The sequence below is a fragment of the Malania oleifera genome, chromosome 9 (assembly GCF_029873635.1).
Source record: "Malania oleifera isolate guangnan ecotype guangnan chromosome 9, ASM2987363v1, whole genome shotgun sequence".
Classification (NCBI taxonomy): Eukaryota; Viridiplantae; Streptophyta; class Magnoliopsida; order Santalales; family Ximeniaceae; genus Malania; species Malania oleifera.
The window spans coordinates 17,364,994-17,387,989 of record NC_080425.1 but is presented as its reverse complement, the minus strand read 5'-3'; the positions used below and the strand labels follow the sequence as shown (position 1 = coordinate 17,387,989).

The window sequence follows — 22,996 nt, the reverse complement described above, 5'->3', positions numbered from 1 at the left end:
TTCTGGAACTTTTAAAATTTGGAATGCTGTTCTGTGCCTGTGTTTGCTGCCTGCTTTTGCAGAGTTGCTGTGATATTCATTTCCCAACACTGGTGGGCTGATTGAAGTGTACACGGGTTGGTTTTGATGGCCTCTACAGAGAGAGCTTCAGCTGATACTGTTAATGTCCAGGTCACAGCCAGTTTGACCAGGTCCAGGTCCCAATACTGGTGGGCTGATTGTAGCCTTATTTTGGCTCTCCCAACAGCCGCCAAGTAGCCCTAACAACCTCCCTTGCTGCCATGAAATATTTCCTAAAGCAGCCCCAAAATATCCATGCTTCAGCCCTCCAAGCCTATTCCAAAGCCCTAACCATCATGCTGCCTCTACTGCTGCTGCTATTGCTGCTATTTGCAGCTTTGTTGTACTTCAACCCTAAAAAATTCCTCAACAAAAAATGCCCAACCAACCCCCTTTTTTATGGTTACACAACCCCCAAAGAAGCCTAGTGGCAGCATACCAGTAGCCCCTCTCCTACTGCTATTCACGACGGTAAGAAAACCCCTAGTGACGGCCAGAAACTCCCCTCTCCAAGCTAACATGCACAGACCTACCAAACCCAAGGGAACGAAGGCCACAAACCCCTCTTTGCTGCCTTTTTAGCTGAAAATCCCCCTCCCAAGGCTATTGTCGCCGCCTCTTGCAGCAGCTACTATATGTGGGTTGCTCTAGGGTTTTGCAGCAACCATGTGTGCTGCCCTAGCCGCTTTAAAAGTCCCTCAAAACCTTACCTTCATCCAATATAAGACCATGAGAACCCCAAATACATAAGAGGAATTAAAGACATGAACATAAAGCTTATTATTTTATGTAGAAGTCCATACCTTTTGTGTGCTTTTATTCTTCCTTTTTTCTTCTCTTCTTTCCCTTTCCTGGTGTGGCCGAACTCTCTTTCTCCCCTTTGGCCCTCCTATGGCCGAATCACTCCTTTCCTTCTCCCTTTTCTATGGCCAAGCCCCCCTCTCTTTTTTTATTTGGGTGGTTGTGCCTCTCTCTCTCTCTCTCTCTCTCTCTCTCTCTCTCTCTCTCAAGCCTCTATTCGAATACCCTCTTCTATTCTCTCTCAAATTGAGCTCCCCTTCCTTGCTCTCCCCCCTCCTATTTATTATGGTCTCAGGCAGTGCGTCTATATATTAATACAAAAGGGAAGCCCAAGTATTTTTTGCAAGATCCTCCATCTCCAAACTCCAAGGATATGAAGATTGGATGAAAATAGAATGACATATTGCTGGTGTTGTTGTGGAATAGCATGGAGCCATGAATTGCTACAAACATGATGCTTCATAGAACGGCCAAGGCCATGTGGGATGATCTTCATGGAAAGCTTCTCGGAAGATAAAATTCAAACTCGTATTTTTGACCTATATGAGAAGACTTTTAAAATGGTCAAGGATGTAGGTCCACTAGTGAGTACTGTAGTACTTTGAAGAGTATATGGAAGGAACTCAACAGTCAACATCTATCAACCTGTTAGCTTCAACATTCAGATGATTAAGAGGCAAAGGGCAAATTTTTTGGCTGCTAAGTTTTTGTTTAGGTTGAATCTTGAGCTTCAACCCATTCATGATCAGATTATTGCCAATGATTGCATACCATCCATGAACGAAGATTTTCTAGAATCCAACATATCACCAAAGACGGCTCTCAATCTTCTTCTCAACCTTCTTCTCATGATAGTTCAACTATGCTTAGCACTAGTGCACTACCTCCAACCATGGTAAGGGAAGTGTTGGAAGGCAAGGACAGGATTTGGAAAGTATTAGGACAACGAGTTTGTCATGGAAATTCCTACATTTGCACACATTGTAGTAAGGAAAACTATAATGTGGATCACTTCTGGTTCTTCATGGGAAACTAACTTGGGCCAATAAATCTTTTGCCAAGGGTGATACCACCATTGAAACTTCAAGTTCAAGTGCACCTACTCACTCCATTGGGGAGTTGAGTGTGTCATATAATGTGTCTTTAGAGGAGTATAACAATCTTGTCTACATGGTTCAACAACTCCAAACTCAGTTTTCTACATCTAATGCTATTATGAGTCATTCAGGTACAATTGGACTTCTTGCCTTTGCGTCCTCTTCACCCTAGGTTATTGATTCTAGTGTGTCCTCCCATATGACAGGTAATCCTAGTTTATTCGAGTCCTTGAAACAAACTAGTGCAGACTCTTAAGGTTACTCTTGCTGATGGTTAAGTTACATTGTTTTTTGGTTGTGGCAGTATTCTTTGTTTTTTTCCATGTATGCCTCTTTCCTCCGTGTCATATGTTCTAAAATTTCCCTTGAACTTGTTATCAATTAGTCAATTAACTAAATCTTTTAATTGTTAAATGACTGTCTTTCCATCTAATTGTGTTATTCAGGATCTTCAAATGAGTAAGAGGATTGGTGGAGGTTTTGAGAGGGACGACTTGTACTATTTTGATGGTGGTGGTAGTAGATATGGTTCTTATTATGTCGCTTTCTCAATTTCTACTCACAGTATTTCTCTTGAACAGTGTCATGCTCTTTTGGGTCATCCATCTCTTCAAAAAATACAAGAAGTTTTTCCTATGTTTAAGTATGTTTCTTGATTTGAATGTTGTACGTATCAGTTGGGAAAGCATGTCCAGACATCTTTTCCATCTAGAATCAAGTTGTGTAATGAATCGTTTTTTTCTCTCTTGTTCATTCATATATTTAGGGTCCATGCAGAGTCGAAAATTTGACTAGCCATCAATATTTTGTTTCCTTTGTGGATGATTTTCCATATATGACCTGAATCTATTTGTTAAAAGACATGTCTGAATTTTTGAACGTATTTACTCATTTCTACTAGGAAATAGAAACTCAAGTTGGCATTAGTACTCAAATTTTTCAATCTGATAATGCCCTTGAATTTGTCCAATATGAGCTTCAATCTTTTTGCTCATTCAAAGGGATTATTCATCAAACATCATGTATACATATATCCCCCAATAGAATGGAGTAGCAGAAAGAAAAAATAGGCATATGCTTGACATAGCACGATCTTAACTCTTTCATATGCATGTTCCAAAACATTTTGGACCGATGCTCTTCTTACTGCCTGTTTTATACAAAATAGGGCGCCCTTCAATGTTCTAAGAGGACAAATTTCCTTCACCATCATGTACCTAGAAACATCCATGTTCTCTACTATGCTTTGTGTCTTCAGGTGCACATGTTTTGTTCATGTTCCACGTACTGGTCAAGACAAGTTCTCTCCTCATGCTGTAATTTGTTTCTTTGTTGGGTACTTGAGAACTCAAAGAAGTGAAGTTATTGATGTTATGATTCCCACATGTAGGAAATATGTTAACGCCATTGTCACCTTTTTTGAGAGAATACCTTATTTCTCTAATGCAGGGTCCTCCTTAGATGAATCTATTTTGAGTTCATCAATGATTTATGATTACCCCCTTGTGTGTCGATCCCCATATTCCTAATGTTATCTCTTTCCATAAATTTTCTACTCTTCCAAACACAACAGTCAATAACCCGGAGCATGGTTTTAAATAATAGTAACAATCTACGAAACTCACAGTGTAGCAGTCCTAGCCATCGCACACATTACGTAACGGGTAATGGTCACCGTGTTTGTGAATTCATTTTTTGCATTAGCAAACTTTTTAAAAACATATAAATTCACATGTTTTGATCCTAGAATCCTATATACTAATCCTTCAAATGATATTTTTTTTGTAAATTTTAATCAATATAAATGTAATATTTACTACAAATATTGGATGTCATCTTGGTTGTTTTAGTTGCTATTTGCGAGAGGAAGCACGCATTTGCTACTTTTGTTTACTTTATTGATTATAAGTGAAATTCAAACTAAGGAATCATAAATATAAAGAAATATAAAAGATAGAATGCCATATTTTGTACTATTATAGTCTTTAAAGGAATTCTTATTATCCAAAAAAAATAAAATATAGAATGTTCACATGTTAAACAAGAACAAAAATGCATACTATAGAGCGTAGTTTAGTCTCCAAACTAGATGTAAGAAAAACAAAAATAAAATAAAATAAAATTGAAAGAACTTAGTATATGAACATGTGTAATTTAATTAGAGAAAAAGTTGGGTTTATTTTAATGGTAGTTATTATAAAATTGAATGCTAAATTTCAAGAAAATAAACCCAAAAAAATGATTTTTTTAATAAATAAATCACCAACTAAATGAAAAACAACTTACAATTAATTTTATAAGCTTCAATTACGTGAAAAGAGGGAAAATGCAAAAAAAAAAAAAAGAGGGGGGGAGTAAAAAACCTATTTTAGTCATTTGTAGCCATTCTAACACTGTAACGACCCATAATGGCCTATAATGGCTCATAGCGTTCTGTAATAGCCGTTACGGTTGTGAATCGATGTACCTTCGAGATATCACCAAGTAATGATCTTGGAAGCCAATCTGTTATGTAACATCCATTATGGTTAGTGTGCAATGATTTTTAATACTATGACTCGAAGAAAAAATTGAGGGTTGTTGAACAACTAAAACAAAGCACAGACATCACTATCACTATGCAGCAACCTATTCTGCCCATCATTGTTCTGTATTCTAATTTTGGAGATCCAATCCAATGTGACTCGAATAGCCCATTGCTCACTAAAAAGGTACTTGAACACGTACTAAGCAATGCTTAGTTACTTATCCTTTTGCTCATTATGTTTTGATTCTTTACCTTCCAAGCCCTATGCATTCTTTGGACTTGTCTATTTCTTCCATTTCTATCTCTTTCTCATATATTGAAGCCTTTTCTAACCCTAGCTTGAAGCATAGAATGGATGCTTGGACCACTTAAGGAACATTGGACTTGAGGGATCTTCTACCTGGTGAGGGGTTGGTTAGGTTTTTTTGGGTTGAAACCATCCAACATCTTCCTGATGGATCTATTGAATGACAAGGCTTAATTGGTTGCCCGAGGATACACCCAAACATATGGCATTCATTCTTTTGTAACCTTATTTTCTATTGCTCGACTAAATTTTGTTTGTGTATTGATCTCCTTAGAAGTTAATTTCGATTAGCCCTTATACTAGTTAGATGTGAATATTGTTTTTTTGTATGGAGATTTGCAAGAAGAGTCATACATGGAACAACCTCTAGGATTGGTTGCTTAGAGACATTTGGTAAAGTATGTAGGTTGCACAAGTTATGGTCTTTTGCAGTCTCGTCAAACCTGGTTTGACAAATTTAGTCTAGTGATCTCTACATTTGGCTTTATCCAATGCTACTCTGATCATTCAATCTTTGTATATAAAAAGGATACATGAGTGGTACTTCTTATGGTTTATGTTAATGATATCATCATTACTGGTCGCAATTAGAGCAAGACTGTAGATGTTAAGCGGTGGCTTCAAAATAATTTCAAATCAAGGACTTGGGTACTCTCTATTACTTTCTTGGTATTGAGATTGTGTGGTGTAGGAAAGGGTTGAATCTTTCTCCACAAGAATATACCTAGGACTTGCTAAGCGAGACTGGTTTGTTGGGAGCTAAACTAGTTGATACTTGTATGAATCCTAACATGAAGCTGTCTAAGGACATCAGATCAAACTTTGAAGACAAACATCAATATACGCAATTGGTTGGTAAATTGATCTACTTGACTATTACTAGACCTAACATATCTTTTGCAATGCGGGGTGGTGAGTCAGTTTATGAAAAATCTGAACCTACCAAATTGGGATGTTGTTTGTAGTATTTTACGCCATCTCAAATCTCAAAGGCTCTCATGGAAAAAGTTTATTATAAAAAGGCATTAAAAATTGCGAGATCATGGGATACTCCGATGCAGATTTGGGGTAGCTTTATTGATGATCAAAGATCTACTACTAGATACTATAAGTTTGAGGGTGGTAATCTTGTTACCTGGCGTAGCAAGAACAAACTACTTCAGTAGATTTAGTGTTGAAGTAGAATGGATCATACTATTAGTGAGCTTATGTGGTTAAAGTCTCATATGTCAAAGATGGGATTCTTGCTAATAAAGCCAAGAGATATGTTTTGTGATAATCAAGCTAACATTTATATGGCTAGCAATATAGTATTTCATGGAGGACAAAGCACATTAAAGTAGTAGTAAAGCAAAAAATATGGATTGATGATGCATGAGATAATGAGGAAGAAAAGCTTGTGGCTTCTAGGAAGGATTGTGAAGTAGTTGAGCTCATCAAGGTCTACACTCGTTGGGTGAATAAATTTTCAAAAGGAAATACGGATAGTAGTTATAATTTGAGTGCTTCTAGATCTTTGGAGTTGTCCTCTTTAGTTGGGTGCTGTATTATAGATTAGCCTTTGATTTTTTTAGGTGCCCTTTAGGTGGTAATCATAGGTTGGTTAGGTTTTGGGATCATGTGGTGAAGATGGTGTCCAAGAGGTTGGATGGGTGGAAGGGTTCTTTATTTTCTCTTGCTGGGCATATTACCTTAATTCATGCTTGTCTTTTTAGTAATCCTTTCTATTTCTTGCATATTTTTAAAATTCTGTGGAGGTAGCTAGAAATATTGAGATAGTCATGAGAGATTTCCTTTAGGCTAGGGTGGGGGAGAAAAAGGATCATTTGGCTAGTTGGGACATTGTTTGTAGGATCATGAGAGATTTCCTTTAGGCTAGGGTGGGGGAGAAAAAGGATCATTCGGCTAGTTGGGACATTGTTTGTAGGTCTAAAAAGTAGGGGACTTGGGTCTTGGAAATTTGGTGTCTAAGAATGTTTGCTTTAATGAATAAAGGGTTATGGCATTCTTCCCTTTGGCACAAAGTTACTAAGTAAATTTGGCTTGCAAGGTAATGGGTGGGATGCTAATTTGGGTTGAGATGTTCTTGTGGCAGTCCTTGGAAGGGTATTTCGTGTGTATATCCTAGTTTTATTCCTAATACTAAATTTACCATGGGTAATGGGTACTATTTTTATTCCAAGGAGGATGAGTTTTTTTTTTGTAATTTTCCTTTTTTGTAGGGCTCTTAATGATAGGGAGGTGTTGGAGCTCACCTCCTTATTATGTCTATTCGAGGGTAGTCTTCCTTCCGGTAGGAGGAACTATTGATCATGGATTCTTGGTTCTTCGGGGGAGTATTCTTGTAGCTCTTTTTTTGGAGCATTTAATCCATAAAACATGTCCTTCCCGCTTCATTGTTTTATCTGCCAAAGTCCCTTCAAAGAAAAGGCTCTTATTTGGTTAGTTGTTCATGATACATTTAACTCTTAACATACTTCAGCAGAGTAGGAGGCCTTGTGAGGTATTTTCTCTGGATGTTTGTTTTCTCTGTTTTGATCATTTAGAATCTGTATCTCACTTATTCTTTCATTGTTTCGTTTCATGGATGGTGTGGAATAATCTATTTGGCCTACTTGGAGAGAGGTGGGTGTATCCAAAGTCGGTGGAGGATTTTTTTGCCATCTCATTTTTTGGTTTTAGGCATGGTCTTAAATTTCCACGAAATTGTTGAAATTTCTTTCAAAATTTCCGGTTTCCATCACCCTTGAAATCGAAATGGCAATTGATTTCCGTTTTGCATAATTTCCATCGAAATCAACGAATCATCTCGAAATTTTAGCGAAACTTGTCGAAATTTTAACTGTACAATGGAAATTTCCTTAGAATTCAAATAAGCGATTTAGGAGTGAAGTGAAATTTCTCTCTTAATTTATTTTATTTATTTTTATCAAAACAAAATATTATTTCAAATGCTTTTGAAATTATATGAAAAAATAAACTTACAACAACATTTTATTTAACCATTTATATCTAAATTATCATTATTTGTATAACAAATAATATTTAAATGATTTATGAATTTCATTTGTATTAGCTGAGTATGTTTGTTGTACATTATATTACAAATATGTTTGATACATACACATACTATATTACAACTTTTCCACCTCATATACAACATAGATGTATTTAACTTGTAATATATTAGTCTTAAAACTTACATTATTATGTTTGTTAACCATTTCTAAAGTTGCACAAAGAATTCCATGCTTTACTATTGATTTTCGTTATTTTTTCAAATTGACATCGAAATTGAAATTTCCATCGAAATTTCCGTATTTTTGGAGCTTCAAAATTTGAGTCAAAATCGAAATTTAAGACCTTGGTTTTAGGAGGGGTAAAGATGGGTGGGCTTTGTGGAGATGCACGTTTTTTTCTGTTTTTGAGGAGATTTGGTTTGAACAGAATGCTTGTCTTTTCAAGGGAAAGAGGATAGCTTATCTATGGTTTTGAATAGGATTCAATATTTGGCCTTCTTGTGTCTTTTGCAGCCAGTTGTCTCATAGGAGTCTTTTTCAGACTTTGAGCATGATTGGCAAGCAGTGCTGTTTTGAGTTTTGTCGTTTTTTGTTATCCTTTATCGTCTCAGGATTTCTAATGCTCCTTTTGTACCTTCTGTTGTCTTTTATATATATTTATGTATTTATATATGTATCTATAAATGTAAGTATGATGGTAGTTATTGTATTAAGGTTTGAATGATTCAAAGCAGAATTCAGGAAAGGAGGTCAGTAAGGGAGTTAAGGGTACAGAAATCACAAATTGGGTTAATGTGTCTGATACTAAGAGTAAATTCGACACTGATTTTGCCTGTGATCAAGGTCTTAAATTTCAATTTCAATTAAAATTTCAAAGCTCCAAAAGTATGGAAATTTCAAGTTTGATTTCAATTTGAAAAAACAATGGAAATTAGTAGTAAAATATTGAATTCTTTTATGAGACTTTAGAAATGTTTAATAGACATAATTGTGTAAGTTTTAGGACAAATATATTACAAATTGAATACATTTGTGTTGTGTATGTTTCAGGGCTTAAGATCAATTTGGGGAAGAGTGGTATCGCCACTATTAATTTGCAGGAGAAGCATGGTGGGTAGTTGTCCTTACAGGTAGGTTGCATCGCTTTGGATTGGCTGTTATCTTATTTAGGAGTGCCTTTGGGGGGTAATCTTAGATCTGCTAATTTATGGGACCCTATTGTCGAGAGACTGGCTAAGCAAATAGATGGTTGGAAGGGTGCGCTTTTTTCTTTGGGAGGTAGGATTACTCTCATTCAAGCTTGTCTTTTTAGTATCCCGCTAAATTTTTTTGTTTATTTTTGAAATTCCTGCGGGGGTGGCTAGTAGGATCTAGAGAATCATGAGAGATTTCGTTTGGTCAGAGGTAGAGGGTGTTAGGGATCATTTGGTGAGTTGGGGGGGGGGGGGGTGGTCTATAGGCCTAAATAGGGGGCAGCTTGGTTCTCGGTAATTTGGTGTCTAAGAACACCACTCTCTTGGCCAAGTGGCTTTGGCGGTTTCCTTTAGAGGCCTCTTCCTTGTGGCATAAAGTTGTAAAAAGTAAATTTGGACTTGATGGGAACGGGTGGGATACCAGTTGGGTCTTAGATGTTCTTCGGAAAGTCTGTGGAAAGCTATCTCTCAGATTTATTCCGTCTTTATTCCCCATACTAAATTTATATTGGGTAGGGACTATACTATTAGCTTTTGTGGTTGTGTGTCACGGTCCGACTATTTTCACACCCTTGTGAAGGGTCGTGCGGCGCTAGCTAAAGCACTCTTGTTTAACTAGTCATCCTATCGTTTACCAACATTCATCCACGAAGCACTTTCATTAACATTCATTCAAATAGCAGCGGAAACAGTAATCAATTCATGAAAGCCGTGGTAAGCAAGCAGTAAACATTGAAGCAAACGTAATTCATTAACAAATCCTCCGTTGACATGGTGTACTTAGCGAGGGAGGCAAGTAGGCTAAGCACGTTGACAATTTCTAGTGAGTTTTACAATGACTGATGAACACTCACCCTCCCCTAAGGAGTCATACTGCCTTATTTGGCATACAAAGACACTACTAGCAGAAAATAACCCTACACTAGTATTTACATGATGGAAACCCATCCCAAGCACACAAGATAAGCGGTCACAGGCAAGCATAATGCCCTGAACAAGCTTAGCTCATGACATTGTGGAATGTTGTTTTGTTCACCTCTTTTCCTCACCTATTTTGCTAAAGCTCAGGACAGGATGGATCCATTTCTTCTTTCATTGTGGAGTCGGGTGGTCCTTTACCTTCTTGGGATTTTCACATTAGGAGACCCTTGAATAAACGGAGATGGAGGAGCTATCCTCCTTAGTCTTGCTGAATAATTGTCGAGTCTCTTTGGAAGCTGATAGTTGTTCTTGGTCCTTGGATCCCTCGAGGTTCTATTCCTTAAGATTTCAAAAAAAATTTAATTGTTATTTGCTTTATAATGATAAAACATTTTCTTTCTACAAACTATCGAATTCTTTTATTATAACCATCTGATTCGTAGAACATTCCATGAATCAAGCACAACCTTGGTGCTCAGGTTACCTTCCTACTGACCAATTGGAACATAAAAATGTAGACCACTGTCTAGCTGCAGTTGTTGCAGCTGCTAACATTTTCTTTCTGCATACTATCGAATTCTTTTTTTACAACCATCTGATTCCTAGAACATTCCATGAATCAAGCACAACCTTGGTGTTCAGGTTACCTTCCTACTGACCAATTGGAACATAAAAATGTAGACCACTGTGCAGCTGCAGTTGTTGCAGCTGCTACAACCTTTGGTTTTTAGACCAGTGGTTGAAATACTACCGCTATTGACAGTCTCTTCCCATTTTAATCTTTATCTAATCCTTCTAATCCCACTTTTCTATCACTTAATGGCAAAAACCACTCATATAGGCAATCCAAAATAGTCAGACTATTTATTCTAGTTGATTTTCATCTGCTTTTCGCATTATTGAACTGGTCATTTGACAGACTCCCAATGCTAAATTGATTAAGATATAATTGATTTTTCCACTCTTAAGAACATTCCACTGTCAAATTAGTTGAATTTTTTTTTAAAGAATAAATGAACAATTCTGTTGAAATGACTAATGAATTACTTTCTTGTAGATTCTTTTTCCATGTGAGAAGTTGCAATGTAATAGATGAATGGTTGTTGACTGTTTAGCATACATGTAAAGGAATGAGGACTGCGTTGAGATTTAAAAATATTGCTAGAATGGATGTTGATGCAGGACAACCAAGAAAACTTATTTGGGTTTGGAGTTTGAGAAAGAAATTGAGGAATAAATGAAGTCAAGGCTAGAAAATTAGGGATTTTATCTGATTGGGAAGCAATTAATCAAAATAAAAATGATAAAAGGCATAAACTAATATATCTTATTAATACGTCGTAGAATCAAACCTGGAAGAAGAAAGTGCCACACTTTCTAGAGTTTACGGCTTTGTAACAAATGTAGACAATTCTTCTCCCCACACCCCCCCCCCCCCGGCACCAAAACAAACATATCTTTGCCCTATATAACTTACCAAATAAAATAAAGACTCAAAGTCAATGTAAATACCCAAAATACCCCTCAAAAAATACCTACAGCAAATCTACAATGCTTGTGAACAGAACTTGAAATCAATTGTCCACTGTCATTGCACCAAATTAAAACATTTAGTTGATAAACTTTTCCTCTTTTGGATTATCTTTTTTGACTGCAGGAGCACTAATAGTTTTGAGCTTTAACATAAATTTTTTGTTTATCCAAATTATAATTTAAGAGGTGTTGAACATTAATCCAGTTTTATTTTATTTATTTTTTATCTTATAAATAACATTCTTTGTGACATTTTGAATTAAAGAAACTGACCATGCTCGCCTATATGCAGTTGCTTGATGCTTTCGAGCTAAGCAAACTTACCATGAAGACTGTGAAGCAAAATCTCTGGTGGGCCTTTGCATACAACATTGTGAGTTCTTTTGCAGTGTTCTATTATAATGCATTTTTGTTTGAGGATTAATTTGTTTTTAAGGGTACTATTGTCTTTTTTTATGTGTATGTGATATATTAAAAAGTAAAGTGGGAGGCCTAATACCATTCTATAGGTTTTCCAATTACCAAAAATATTCTTCAGTTATCGTGCTCTCCTATCTATTCTTCAACACGGTATTTGTTGTAAATCTGAAATAAATTGAAGATCCAATGAAGAAAATACTATACTTTGGTTACGTTTGGTTTGCGAAATGCCTATTCCTAAGAATAGATTAGTTTTAGTGGGTTAGCTACAATTAGTTATACAAGAAATTATGTTGCGAGTATAAAGCAAATAACAATGTGAAACATTTTGAGTCCATAATAAGGAATAGACAAGCAATAACTATTCCTATATTTCATCATGGGGATGTCTATTCTTTTCTTATTACATATTGAATGAAATAATCAGGAATATATAAGGAATAACTATTCCCTTGATTCCCAAAATTTAAGCTATATTCCATCTTATTTCAACGAATAGCTATTCTGCCGAACCAAGCGAGCCATTAGGGTTATAGATGGAGAAGATAAGACGAGAAGAAGGAGAGAAGGCCCAATTGGCAGTTTTCCTAGAGTATTTTACAGCTCTTGGTCTGCCCTCTTATATGTTAATAATAAAAAGGACGTGAAGGGAAAAAACATCCAAACACATAATTACTAAAATAACATACTCTTCTAAAACTCCCCTTCAAGCTCTTGGGAGAGCCTTTGAGATACCATAAAATTCTACAGAAAACCTCCATGTGGCTGTTTGAGATTTTTCCATAAACTGAGTCACCACTCACATAACAAAGGATATGTCAGATTTTGTGACAGTCAAGTAGATCAACTTGCCAACCAATTGCCTATATTGATTTTTCTCTCAAAAGTCCAATCCAAGATCCCTACAAAACTTCATGTTGGGATGTGTAGGAGTATCAACTAGTTAGGATACCATTCTCATTTAGCAAGTCAAGGTGTGTTTTCGTTGAGATAGAGAATAATCTTAATACCAAGAAAGTAATCCAAAGTAGCCAAATCCTTGATTTGAAATTTTGTTAATGCGAACTACTTGACATCTGCAATTTTGTTCTAGTGAGTGCATGTGATTATGATATCATCAATACAAACTACTTGAACTACTACACCTACCTCCTTTTTGTGAATAAATGCTGAATTATCACAGACTCACAGTAGTACTAGATAAAACCAAATGCAAAGACCACAGTACTAAATTTTTCTAGCCAGGCTCGAGGAGAATGCTTGATACGATAAATAGCCTTAGGAACCTATATACCTTACTTTTCTCCACTTTAGCAACAAATTCAGGAGGTTGCTCCATGTATGGCTGATTATGTTAATCTCCATACAAGAAGCCAATCTTAACATCCAACTGGTATAAGGATAACTCAAAACTAATTACTAGTGCGATCAATACATGAACAAAATTTAGTTAACCAACAAGACAGAAGGTCAAGATAATCAATAGCATTAGTTTGGGTGCACCTAGTAGCCAAGCCTTAATTTGTTTGGTAGAGCCGTCAAGAAGATATATGACAATGTAGGCCTCACAAAACCTAATAGAGGAAGATCCACCAAGTCTCATGTCCCTCAAACAGTCAAGGAATCCATTTGTACATCCATTGCATGGTTCCACCTTGGGTTAGCAAACTATTAGCTTTGGTGTATTCCCAAGAGGGGGGGTGAATTGGGTATTTAAAAATTTATTCCTAAGTTAACCAGTCTAGCAACGGTATTACACAACCTAGGGTCTGTCTATGCAATCATAAACCCAATCATTCACAATAAAACATCCACGTGCAGTAAATAAATTGCGAAAATGTAAATTACACACACGATATGTTATCGGGGTTCGGCCAATATTGCCTACACCCCCGTCTTGGCTCACCAGCACAAGGATTCCACTAATGCTCACTTAATGGGTGGAGCAGCACCAGTTACAACTAGGTCAATAAACGAGGCTGACCTTAACCTACACCCGCACCTTACCAGGATGGTGTACCTAATTTTCCTAACCGGGTCTAAGCCAATCTGGGACTATTCAACAGGGCTAGTCTCCCTCTTCAGGCCCATGCCTGGAATACAACAAATATATAAAAATTTGCGTACAACCAAATGCTTCTTACACAAGCTGATATGTACCACTAAGCACAAGCACTAATCAATGCATCTCAAACAGATAGGAACTATAAGTTCAGTGCAATACGTGTGAAAAAACACTCAATCTAATATCAATGTTCAATCAAGTACAAGAGCGTATTAACAAGCTAATCTTTGAAATTAAGTAAAGCATGGTTCGAAATCGAGGTCGCGGGTAACATCGCGTAACAGTCGTGAGTGTCGCGGGTCGCGGGAGACGTGGGTGTTACGTAACGGGAAGTGGGCGTAATGGTCGTGAATTTTTTTCACGCACGCACAACCATGCCAAAATTGAAAAATAAGCATGAAATCCATTAATACATGATTTTTAATGAATTTTGAAGGCTTTCATTCAACCTACAAATGCTTTTTAATAGGCATTATGATTTTTATATTAATTTTAGTGCGCTGTTTACAAAAAAAAACATATTTTTTTATAGTTTACATTACTTTAATGAGTAAAAAGATGTAGAAATGTAAGAATCAATTAATTAAAGTCATAAAGTTACTAAAAATGAATCAATACTCAATAGACTCAATACTCAATATACACATTATACATACATGAATTTAAAAAGTGATTAATATCAAATATCAATAAATAGTTGAAAATACATGAATACAATATTACAAATTTATAACGTAACACATGTCACCACCAAAAAGAATGATGTGGAGGGTCTTCATAATTTGCATCTGTATCTTGAGATTGGGATGGGAAATTATCTCCCCATCCTTGTGGAAATACATAGTTGAATAAACCCAAGTTTGTGTCATTTCTTTGTTGCTCTTGAAAATGTACTGGTGATGAAAATTCTCCTGAATAATGTCCATAAGTTGGGGCAGGGGCTGGCTCTGGGTAGTGTGTAGAAGAAGACTCACTAGATCCTGAGATTCCTGATCCACTGGGATAAAAATGTGAGTCACGAGATGTATAATGTGGATATGCTGGATGAGATCCATATGATTGTGATGATGAACCATCTAAACCAAAGTCGTCAAAACTACGAACCACACCATATGAATCTTTAATAGAATCACTAGGGTCACCACGAGCACTCCTTCTCCTGGGTTGTGAAGATTGGTTCCCTGGAGGAATACCCAAGTCCTAATTTTCAGGTATGTCATGTAGTCCATAAGAATCAGAAGGATATATATCCCTTGCAAATGATGTCCCTGTGTCATATCCATAATTATATTCTACACCGCCGCCTCCACCACCACCACTGCCACCCCCCCCCCCCCCAACCCCAGCTCCAGTACCACTATTACCATCATCATCACTTGGTGGGCTCAAATCAAGATTGTCATCACTTTGTGTACGTTCAGGGCTTGAACTTGAATCATCATGCGCGTTTATTGGTGGTTGATCACCTCCTTCTGTAGTACCACCAACTTCTTCATTTAACCAATTTGAATTGTCCTGACCGTCGAGTAGTGGTGTCTCTCTCTCCTCTAACCATTGACTTAAAGGATCATCTTCTTCGAAAATGTAGTCCAAATTGATAGGATTGAAACCCTCTTCAATTTCTCGTTGGCTTCTTCTCATTGTACGTCTTAACTTTAACCTCATGTTGTAATATACGAAAACAAGTTTTTGTAGTCTCATGTACTTTAATAATTTACAAGAAAAAAAATGTTGTTAGGGGAAATAATTATGCAAAATGTTGTTTTACTCTTACAAATATAAAATAGCATAGAAATAGAACATGAGAAATTGTCCACTCCATATTTTTGGAATGCCATGTTATAGTCATTTATTTTAAAATAATATATATTTTATATGCAATGAAACCAAAAAGAAAGAAAGAATACGTATGTAAAAGTATGTTAATCAAAACTGAATATGACATGCTTAAATTGTTTAGGAACCAATTTGCATATTAAATGAATCTGAAATTTTAAAGCTTATCTCAATTAATTTTTTACTCTATTAAATTACTCTTATTTTTCAATTCAATTTAACAAACATAATTTACAAAAAATTATAATTAAAAAAAAAAAACATAATAAAAAGTTTAAGATGTGGCCATGTGGGTGTTGAGTGTTACTGAAATTTTAAAGCTTATCTCATACACTGAGATGAGCAGAGGTCAGAGAGTCTGAGACTTTGAGTGAGACCGAGAGAGGGGAGGCGACTCGGAGGACTGGAGGAGCCTTGAAGGCTCAAAGCTTCATGCGACGACTAGCGGAGGGCTGGCTGGTGGCAACGAGTGCGACGACTGGCGAAGGCTGCCAAAGGGCTATCGATGACTCCAAGCTCTGTGCGACGACTGGCGGAGGGCTGGCTGGTGGCGGATGAAGCTGCCTTCGACCACTCTCAAGCATCGAAGAACTTAGTTAGGATCAGGATTCATGAAGGCTAGACGAAGGCTGCGAAGATGAGTAAATCAGCCCAGGCTTCAAAGGAGTGAAGGCGTGAAGCCTTCTTATAGCTTCGGCGGCTCGGCCAACAAAACTTCAAGTAAGTTTTTTTGCTCTTTGAATGTTAGATTTAGGTAGATTGAATGGCAGATGGGTGCTTGGGACTTGGGAAAGGGGGAAAGGAACGCTGCGCAGCAGAAAGGAGATTTTGCAAGTTGTCGGCATGTAACGATCCATAACGGACCGTTACGGAGTGTAACGTTGGGGTAACGGCCGTTATGGACCGTTACGGTTGTGGATTTTTTCCGAACCGCATTATCGGCCCGTATCGGTTTCGGAGCCCTTGATTTATTACGTTACGTATTGGCCGTTACGCTACATAACGGCCGTTATTTAAAACCATGAAGTAAAGATAAATCTCAATCAAGGTTTAGGGTTTCAAGGATTTGTACCAATGGAAATTTAGAATATCTCAAAAATAATTTTCTCAATATCAAAGTACAAAGAGTTATTCAAGTAAGAGCTTGTAAAAATTATTTTTGCACACACAAAAATACAAGCCCTAATGAGCCATGCAATAATAATGCAAAGACTCACTTAGCTATAAGATTTTTCCCAATGGACAAGATTGTTAGTAGATGATATACTCAATTCCATAGTGGAATGGCCAAGTGCACTTGGAGTATCAGCAATACAATCACCCTCAGCATGAGACTTATTGGCCAAAGTCAGTCTCCCAAGGAGATCCCCAGAGAAATCAATAGTATGATTGTCCTTGCCAAAATGTGCGCAAATGCAGGAATTGGCACAATGAACTCCTAATCTTGACGCATCACCTCTGCCATGTCTACTACCTTTGCCACATCCTCCAACACTTACCCTTTAAAGTAACCATCAAGGCCTTAAATTTTGATTTCGACTCAAATTTTGAAGCTCCAAAAGTACAAAAATTTCGACATAAATTTTGATTTCGATGTCATTTTTTATTTCAATTTGAAAAAATAATAGAAATCAATAGTAAAGCATGGAATTCTGTTAATAGACATAATAATGTCAGTTTTAGGACTAATACAAGTTAAATACATCTATGTTGTGCATGAGGTGGAAAAGTTGTAATATAGTATGTGTATCAAACATATTTGTAAGATAATGTTCATTAAACATATTCAGTTAATACAAATGAAATTCATAAATCATTTAAATATTGTTTATTATACAAATAATGATAATTTAGAAATGAATGGTTAAATAAAATGTTGTTGTAAGTTTATTTTTTCATATAATTTCAAAAGCACTTTTGTTTCGATAAAAATAAATAAAATAAATTAAGAGAGAAATTTCACTTCACTCCTAAATCTCTCATTTGAATTTTGAGGAAATTTCATTGCATAGTTAAAATTTCAACAAGTTTCTCTAAAATTTCAAGATTTTGATAAATTTCGGATGATTTGTTGAGATTTTGATGGAAAATATGGAAGATGGAAATCGATTCGAATTTCGATTTCGAGGGTGACGAAAATCAGAAATTTCGATGAAAATTTTGACATATTTCGTGGAAATTTAAGACTATGGTTACTATTGAAACCATGGTTGAACTATCACAAGAAGAAGCTTAAGAAGAAGACTAAGAGCTATCTTTGGTGATATGTTGGATTCTAGCTATGCTTCATTCATGGATGGTATGAATTCACCAGCAAGAATTTAATCAAAGATGGATTAAAGCTCAGGACTCCCATTGCCTCTCAATCAACTCAACTTCAAAGTTATTTGGTTGGTAGATATTGAGTTTGTTCCACATACCCTTTAGAGTGCTATAATTCTTAAGTGACCTACCTTCTTGGTCATATTTGAAAAACTTCGCTCAAAAACACGAGTTTGATTTTTATCCTTTGAGAAGCTTTCACAAAGATCATCCCATATGGCGTCATGTTCGCAGCAATTTGTGTCGTCGTGCTATTCCACAACCACATGAGCAATATGCCATTCTGTTTCATTCAATGATTCTTGGAGTTTGGAGGCAGAGGAGTATGCAGAAAATACTTGGGGCTTCCCTTTCTCATTAATATATGCATGCACTGCCTGAGAACACAACAACTACCAGTTTGATGGCTGTGATTTGTACATTAACAGCTTCAGCCAAAATTTTCTTGAGGCCATAAAAACCATCCCCAATACACCACAATCAGCACGCATCAGTATTGAGAATGACCACCACAATGCAGAATCTGAACTAAATTGAAGTTTCAGTGAAGATAATCTGGAACTTAGGGATTGAGATGGAGAAGAGAAGAGGAGAACAAGAGATTAGAGGGAGGAAGGCCCAGTTTGCAGTCTCCTGGAGCATACATACAGCTCCTAGTCTGCCCTATTTATATATTAATAATAGTAAAACATGAACTATGAAAATACCAGCGCTCACACTACCTAATTACTAAAATAACATAATAAAAATATATATATTACTGGTGGGCTGGGGTTTTAAGTTTTTCTTCTGGTTCTTTCCTCTTGCAGGGAAAGAGTAAAGAGGGAGGGGTTGCAGTTGGTTTTTGTGGCTGGGTTGGTTATGAAATTGTGATCAATTTTAATGCTGAGATCCTCTGGTTCAATTTACAATTCTGGTAAAGAATGCTGTTGATGTCAAGTAACAGTTGACAAATGCTAGTGTCCTAGATTTTATTTTTAGAGTTCGCGAATTTTCAAAACATATATATATACACACAACAGGTGTTAAGTAACAGATGACAAATGCTAGTTTCCTAAATTTTATTTTTAGAGTTAAAATTTTGAAGAAAATATATATACATGAGCTTGTCCCCCCCCCCCCCCCCGGCAAGGCCACATGATAATTTTTAATTAATTTTAATGTATTTGATCAATGTATATCTATATATAACATTACCATCATTATTGATGTTTCTATGAAATTTTATGTATTTAATCAGTGTATATCAATATCTAACATGACCATCATTATTGATGTTTCTACGAAATTTTAGGTTATCTTCGTCAGATTTCATATACTAATTAGTACTAACGATGCAATCAATCCCAGTCTCCACTATGTAAGGTTAGCCATATGAAATTTTCCTATATCATGCACAACAAGGGGCAGCACTACAATTGGAGGACTGTTAAATGCTTTATTGCCTTGACCTAACTTTTTCTAGGCCTACCTGTCCCTTGTCCACTGCTTCTAATCTCCATTAAATCACTCCTTTACATTGTAAAATGCCCTTTCCCTATCATATTCCAATCTTCAAGCAATACAATTACTACAAATGTGTTCATTTCTCTCTCTTTTAGTATTATGTGTTACACATCCATAATATTCACAAACTGAACACTAGTAATGGCCAAACTGTACACGACCTTGATGACATCTGTATATGACCTGCTCCTTTATTTTCTAAAACCCACCACAATAATTCCTATTGTAGCCTATCATAAGCCTTATCTACCTTAACCATAATCCCAATCACGAGAGTAATGAGTGAGGACGACATGAGGAGAAATCCCAGGGATTTACTCACAAACTTATTTACCTTTCTCAAACTTGATGTAATATTGGTTTTCCATTTTGTATAATTAGCCAAATCATACAGGTACCTAGTCTTCTTGTTGGAGGCTTTTTTATCTTTTAGATTTTTTTTAATCTGCACTTAGAAGGAGATTTTTGAGGCGGGCCTTGGATCAATGGTAAGGTTGCTCCTTTGTAACCGGTTGTCACGGGTTTGAATCCAAGGAAACAGTCCCTCTGCATAAAAGCAAGGATACGTGTGACGACTCTCCCACTATTCTTGCAAATTGGGGAGCCCTATGGTCCGGGACTCCCTTTTTTAACCATGGACACTTAAAAGTTAGGTCACATGCTAGAACAGATACAGATTGGGTAGAATGTGATAGATCTACTTAAATCTTATGTATCTTTGTGGAGTGTTAGTGACTTGGAGGAACAAGAAATACTGGTTGCAAGATCAAGTGCAGAATCAATGTTCAGGAATCAAGACTGTTACATGGAGTTTGCAAGCTTCAATTGCTGGAGATTATGATGAAGGACTCGAGTGTTTTGCATAGGAACCCTTACAATAACTAGTTGTAGCCTTGGGCAATGCATGAGTGTTTATGTAAGCTTCTTATTATATGGTCTCATTGCTTTTCTCATAAACAATATGTAATATTACCATCTAATGTGTACTACATTTAAATAGTGCTGTGCCACTTGCCTCAATTTGGCAAGTCTCTCAACAGCTAATTTTACAAAGCTTCTACCATATTTGTTTTTTAATGATTGGGATGTGGAGGAGCTTTCCTATTTTCATATATTGTTGGTTCCCTTTCATTATTCCTGTAGCGAGATTATCTGGGTTTGGACTTTGGATGCTTTTGGTGCTTTCTCTTGCAGTTCTTTTCTCATTTGCCACATTTTTTCCCTCTTGGTAATCATTTACGTAAACCTACAATTTCTTCTTAGGTTAAGGCTATTGTATGGATGACTATTCTTAATAGAGTCAAAACCAACAATTTGTTATAGATCAAAAGGTTGTAGCTTTGTCTCCTGATGTGTGGCGAAGTGTTATGCTAGTGGAGAGAAGCATGCCTATGTTTTCCTTCATTATTTTGTGCTTTATACTTTCTGGAATGAACTTTTTTGTCTGTTCAGACTCGGAGAGTATTGAATGCATCCCGAGTCTTTGGAGGATTTCTTATTGACTATTTTTAGAGGGTTTGGGAGGCTTAAGTATGTGAGGGCATTATGGTGGTGTGCAATTTTGTCTGTCTTGTGATGGCTTTGGCTGGGGAGAAATGTTCTTATTTTTCAAAATCAGACATCATACAATGATTTGATTTGGGATTGGATTCTCTTTTTCACTTCAATGTGAGAATATTCATCAAGTTGTTTTGGGATTTGGGAATGTCAGATGTACTGATATCCAGCATGATTACCTAGCTTTTTTGGCTTGATGCAGTTGTCTTTTTCTTCTTTGTAGTTATTTTTTTTTCTCTTTCACTTTTTTATTTTTTCTTTTTTTTGGGTTTTGCTTAGGAGGATTTCTTATTCTCCTTGTACATTTTTTTCTTCTTGTAATAGTTTCTTTTTCTATTTAAAAAAAATTCAGTTTAATTTTGATAAAACTGATGCCAAACCTAATTAATTCAGTTTAAAAAACTAAATCAATCCCAAAGCAAAAACTGATAATTTTTTGGTGAAATTTAAATCAATTGTTCATTTAAATATCATACAAATTATTTAGAACGTTGAACTTTGAATTTAAAACCCAGCTGAACTCTCAAAGCCTCTAAACTTGAGAGATACTCAGCGAAAATGAAGGATGCAAGGCCATTTGGAATATATGTATATATATATACTAATAGGCCAAACTTAACTGCCAACAAATTGATGCGGCTCCATCTCTTCCATTGTTTGAGAGCTACTTCCACCATCATTTTGTTGCATTCACAATTATAAAAGATCTCGCTAGTCGGCCTTGAAAACCTAATATAATTATTTTAGTTCTCTCATTTGTTTCTTTCCTTTTCATTCTTATTAACAAGTTGATCAGTGTGTTTTTTTGTTGTTTTTTCTTTTGATATTGTGAGAACTGAATAATTGTAGCATATGTGTTAGATGAGCCATGATTTTATGATTAAATCGGCATGCTTTTATGTGCTTCAATAGAGACTTGAGCAATTTATCCATTTTTACCTATTTTAAAGTCTCCCTATATGACCATCTTATTCCAAGTCATATTTTCTTTGGTCTCTGCTCTCAAACATGATCCATTTCCCATTAGCCTCTGCTTACAAGTTCCTATATCTTCCTTATTTTTCATGGGAAATACATTTTTCTGGCATATATTATTCTTGTTTTGTGCTATTATTATTATTATTATTATTATTATTATTTTGTACAGGTTGGAATTCCAATTGCTGCTGGAATGTTGCTCCCAGTGACGGGGACGATTCTGACTCCTTCAATTGCTGGAGCCCTTATGGGTTTGAGTTCTCTGGGTGTGATGACAAACTCATTGCTTCTGAGGTTGAAATTTTCACCAAAACCAAAACGCATTAACACGGTGTCTCAAAAGAACAAAATTTATATGGACTCTGATCTTCCTACAGATCAAAATAGCAAAGCTGGACACACCTACACAGCTGCTAGATACAGAGATGCATGATAGGGTTTATATGGCGACAGTGTAAACATAAGAAACAAATTGTAAAACAGAGATGGTAAAATTGTTTTACAATTTTTTTCCATAGTTGAGTTATTTAGGCATTATGTGTTGGGAATAATCCTGTCAATTTATGTTTCATTTTTTTGTAATGCATTTTCCCGGCCCACGAATTTGCTTTTGCAAGGTTTAGCTCGTATGAGAACAAATGTTTCATTTGTGCCATTTTCGGCGTCTTTGGACCTTTTATTATGTTAATTTTTCCTTGCTTTTTTGGGTTTGTTCAGGCAGTACAGTTGCTCCCTGTTTCAAGTTAACCGAACTACTGCTCCCAGTTCACCATAGTTGCTTAACACAGTTTTATATTCGTGACAGAACTGTTGATGCTGATAAAACCATAGTTGTGCTTTCTCCACAGTAAAG

At 36.2% G+C, this 22,996-nt stretch overlaps 1 protein-coding gene across 5 annotated transcripts in view; it reads left to right on the top strand.

Moving 5' to 3' along the window:
* Positions 1 to 22,996, top strand: part of LOC131163808 (copper-transporting ATPase PAA1, chloroplastic) — a 134,989-nt gene extending 111,993 nt beyond the window's left edge. For 3 of the 5 annotated variants that reach the window (XM_058120576.1, XM_058120575.1, XM_058120574.1), the window contains 2 exons: positions 11,752 to 11,832; positions 22,313 to 22,798. In XM_058120576.1, coding sequence (XP_057976559.1) covers positions 11,752 to 11,832; positions 22,313 to 22,576 — 345 coding nt within the window. In that variant the 3' untranslated portion in view covers positions 22,577 to 22,798. Of the gene's footprint in view, positions 1 to 11,751; positions 11,833 to 22,312; positions 22,799 to 22,860 lie in introns of those variants that run through there. The other 2 variants (XR_009139135.1, XR_009139136.1) reach the window with 2 other exon arrangements.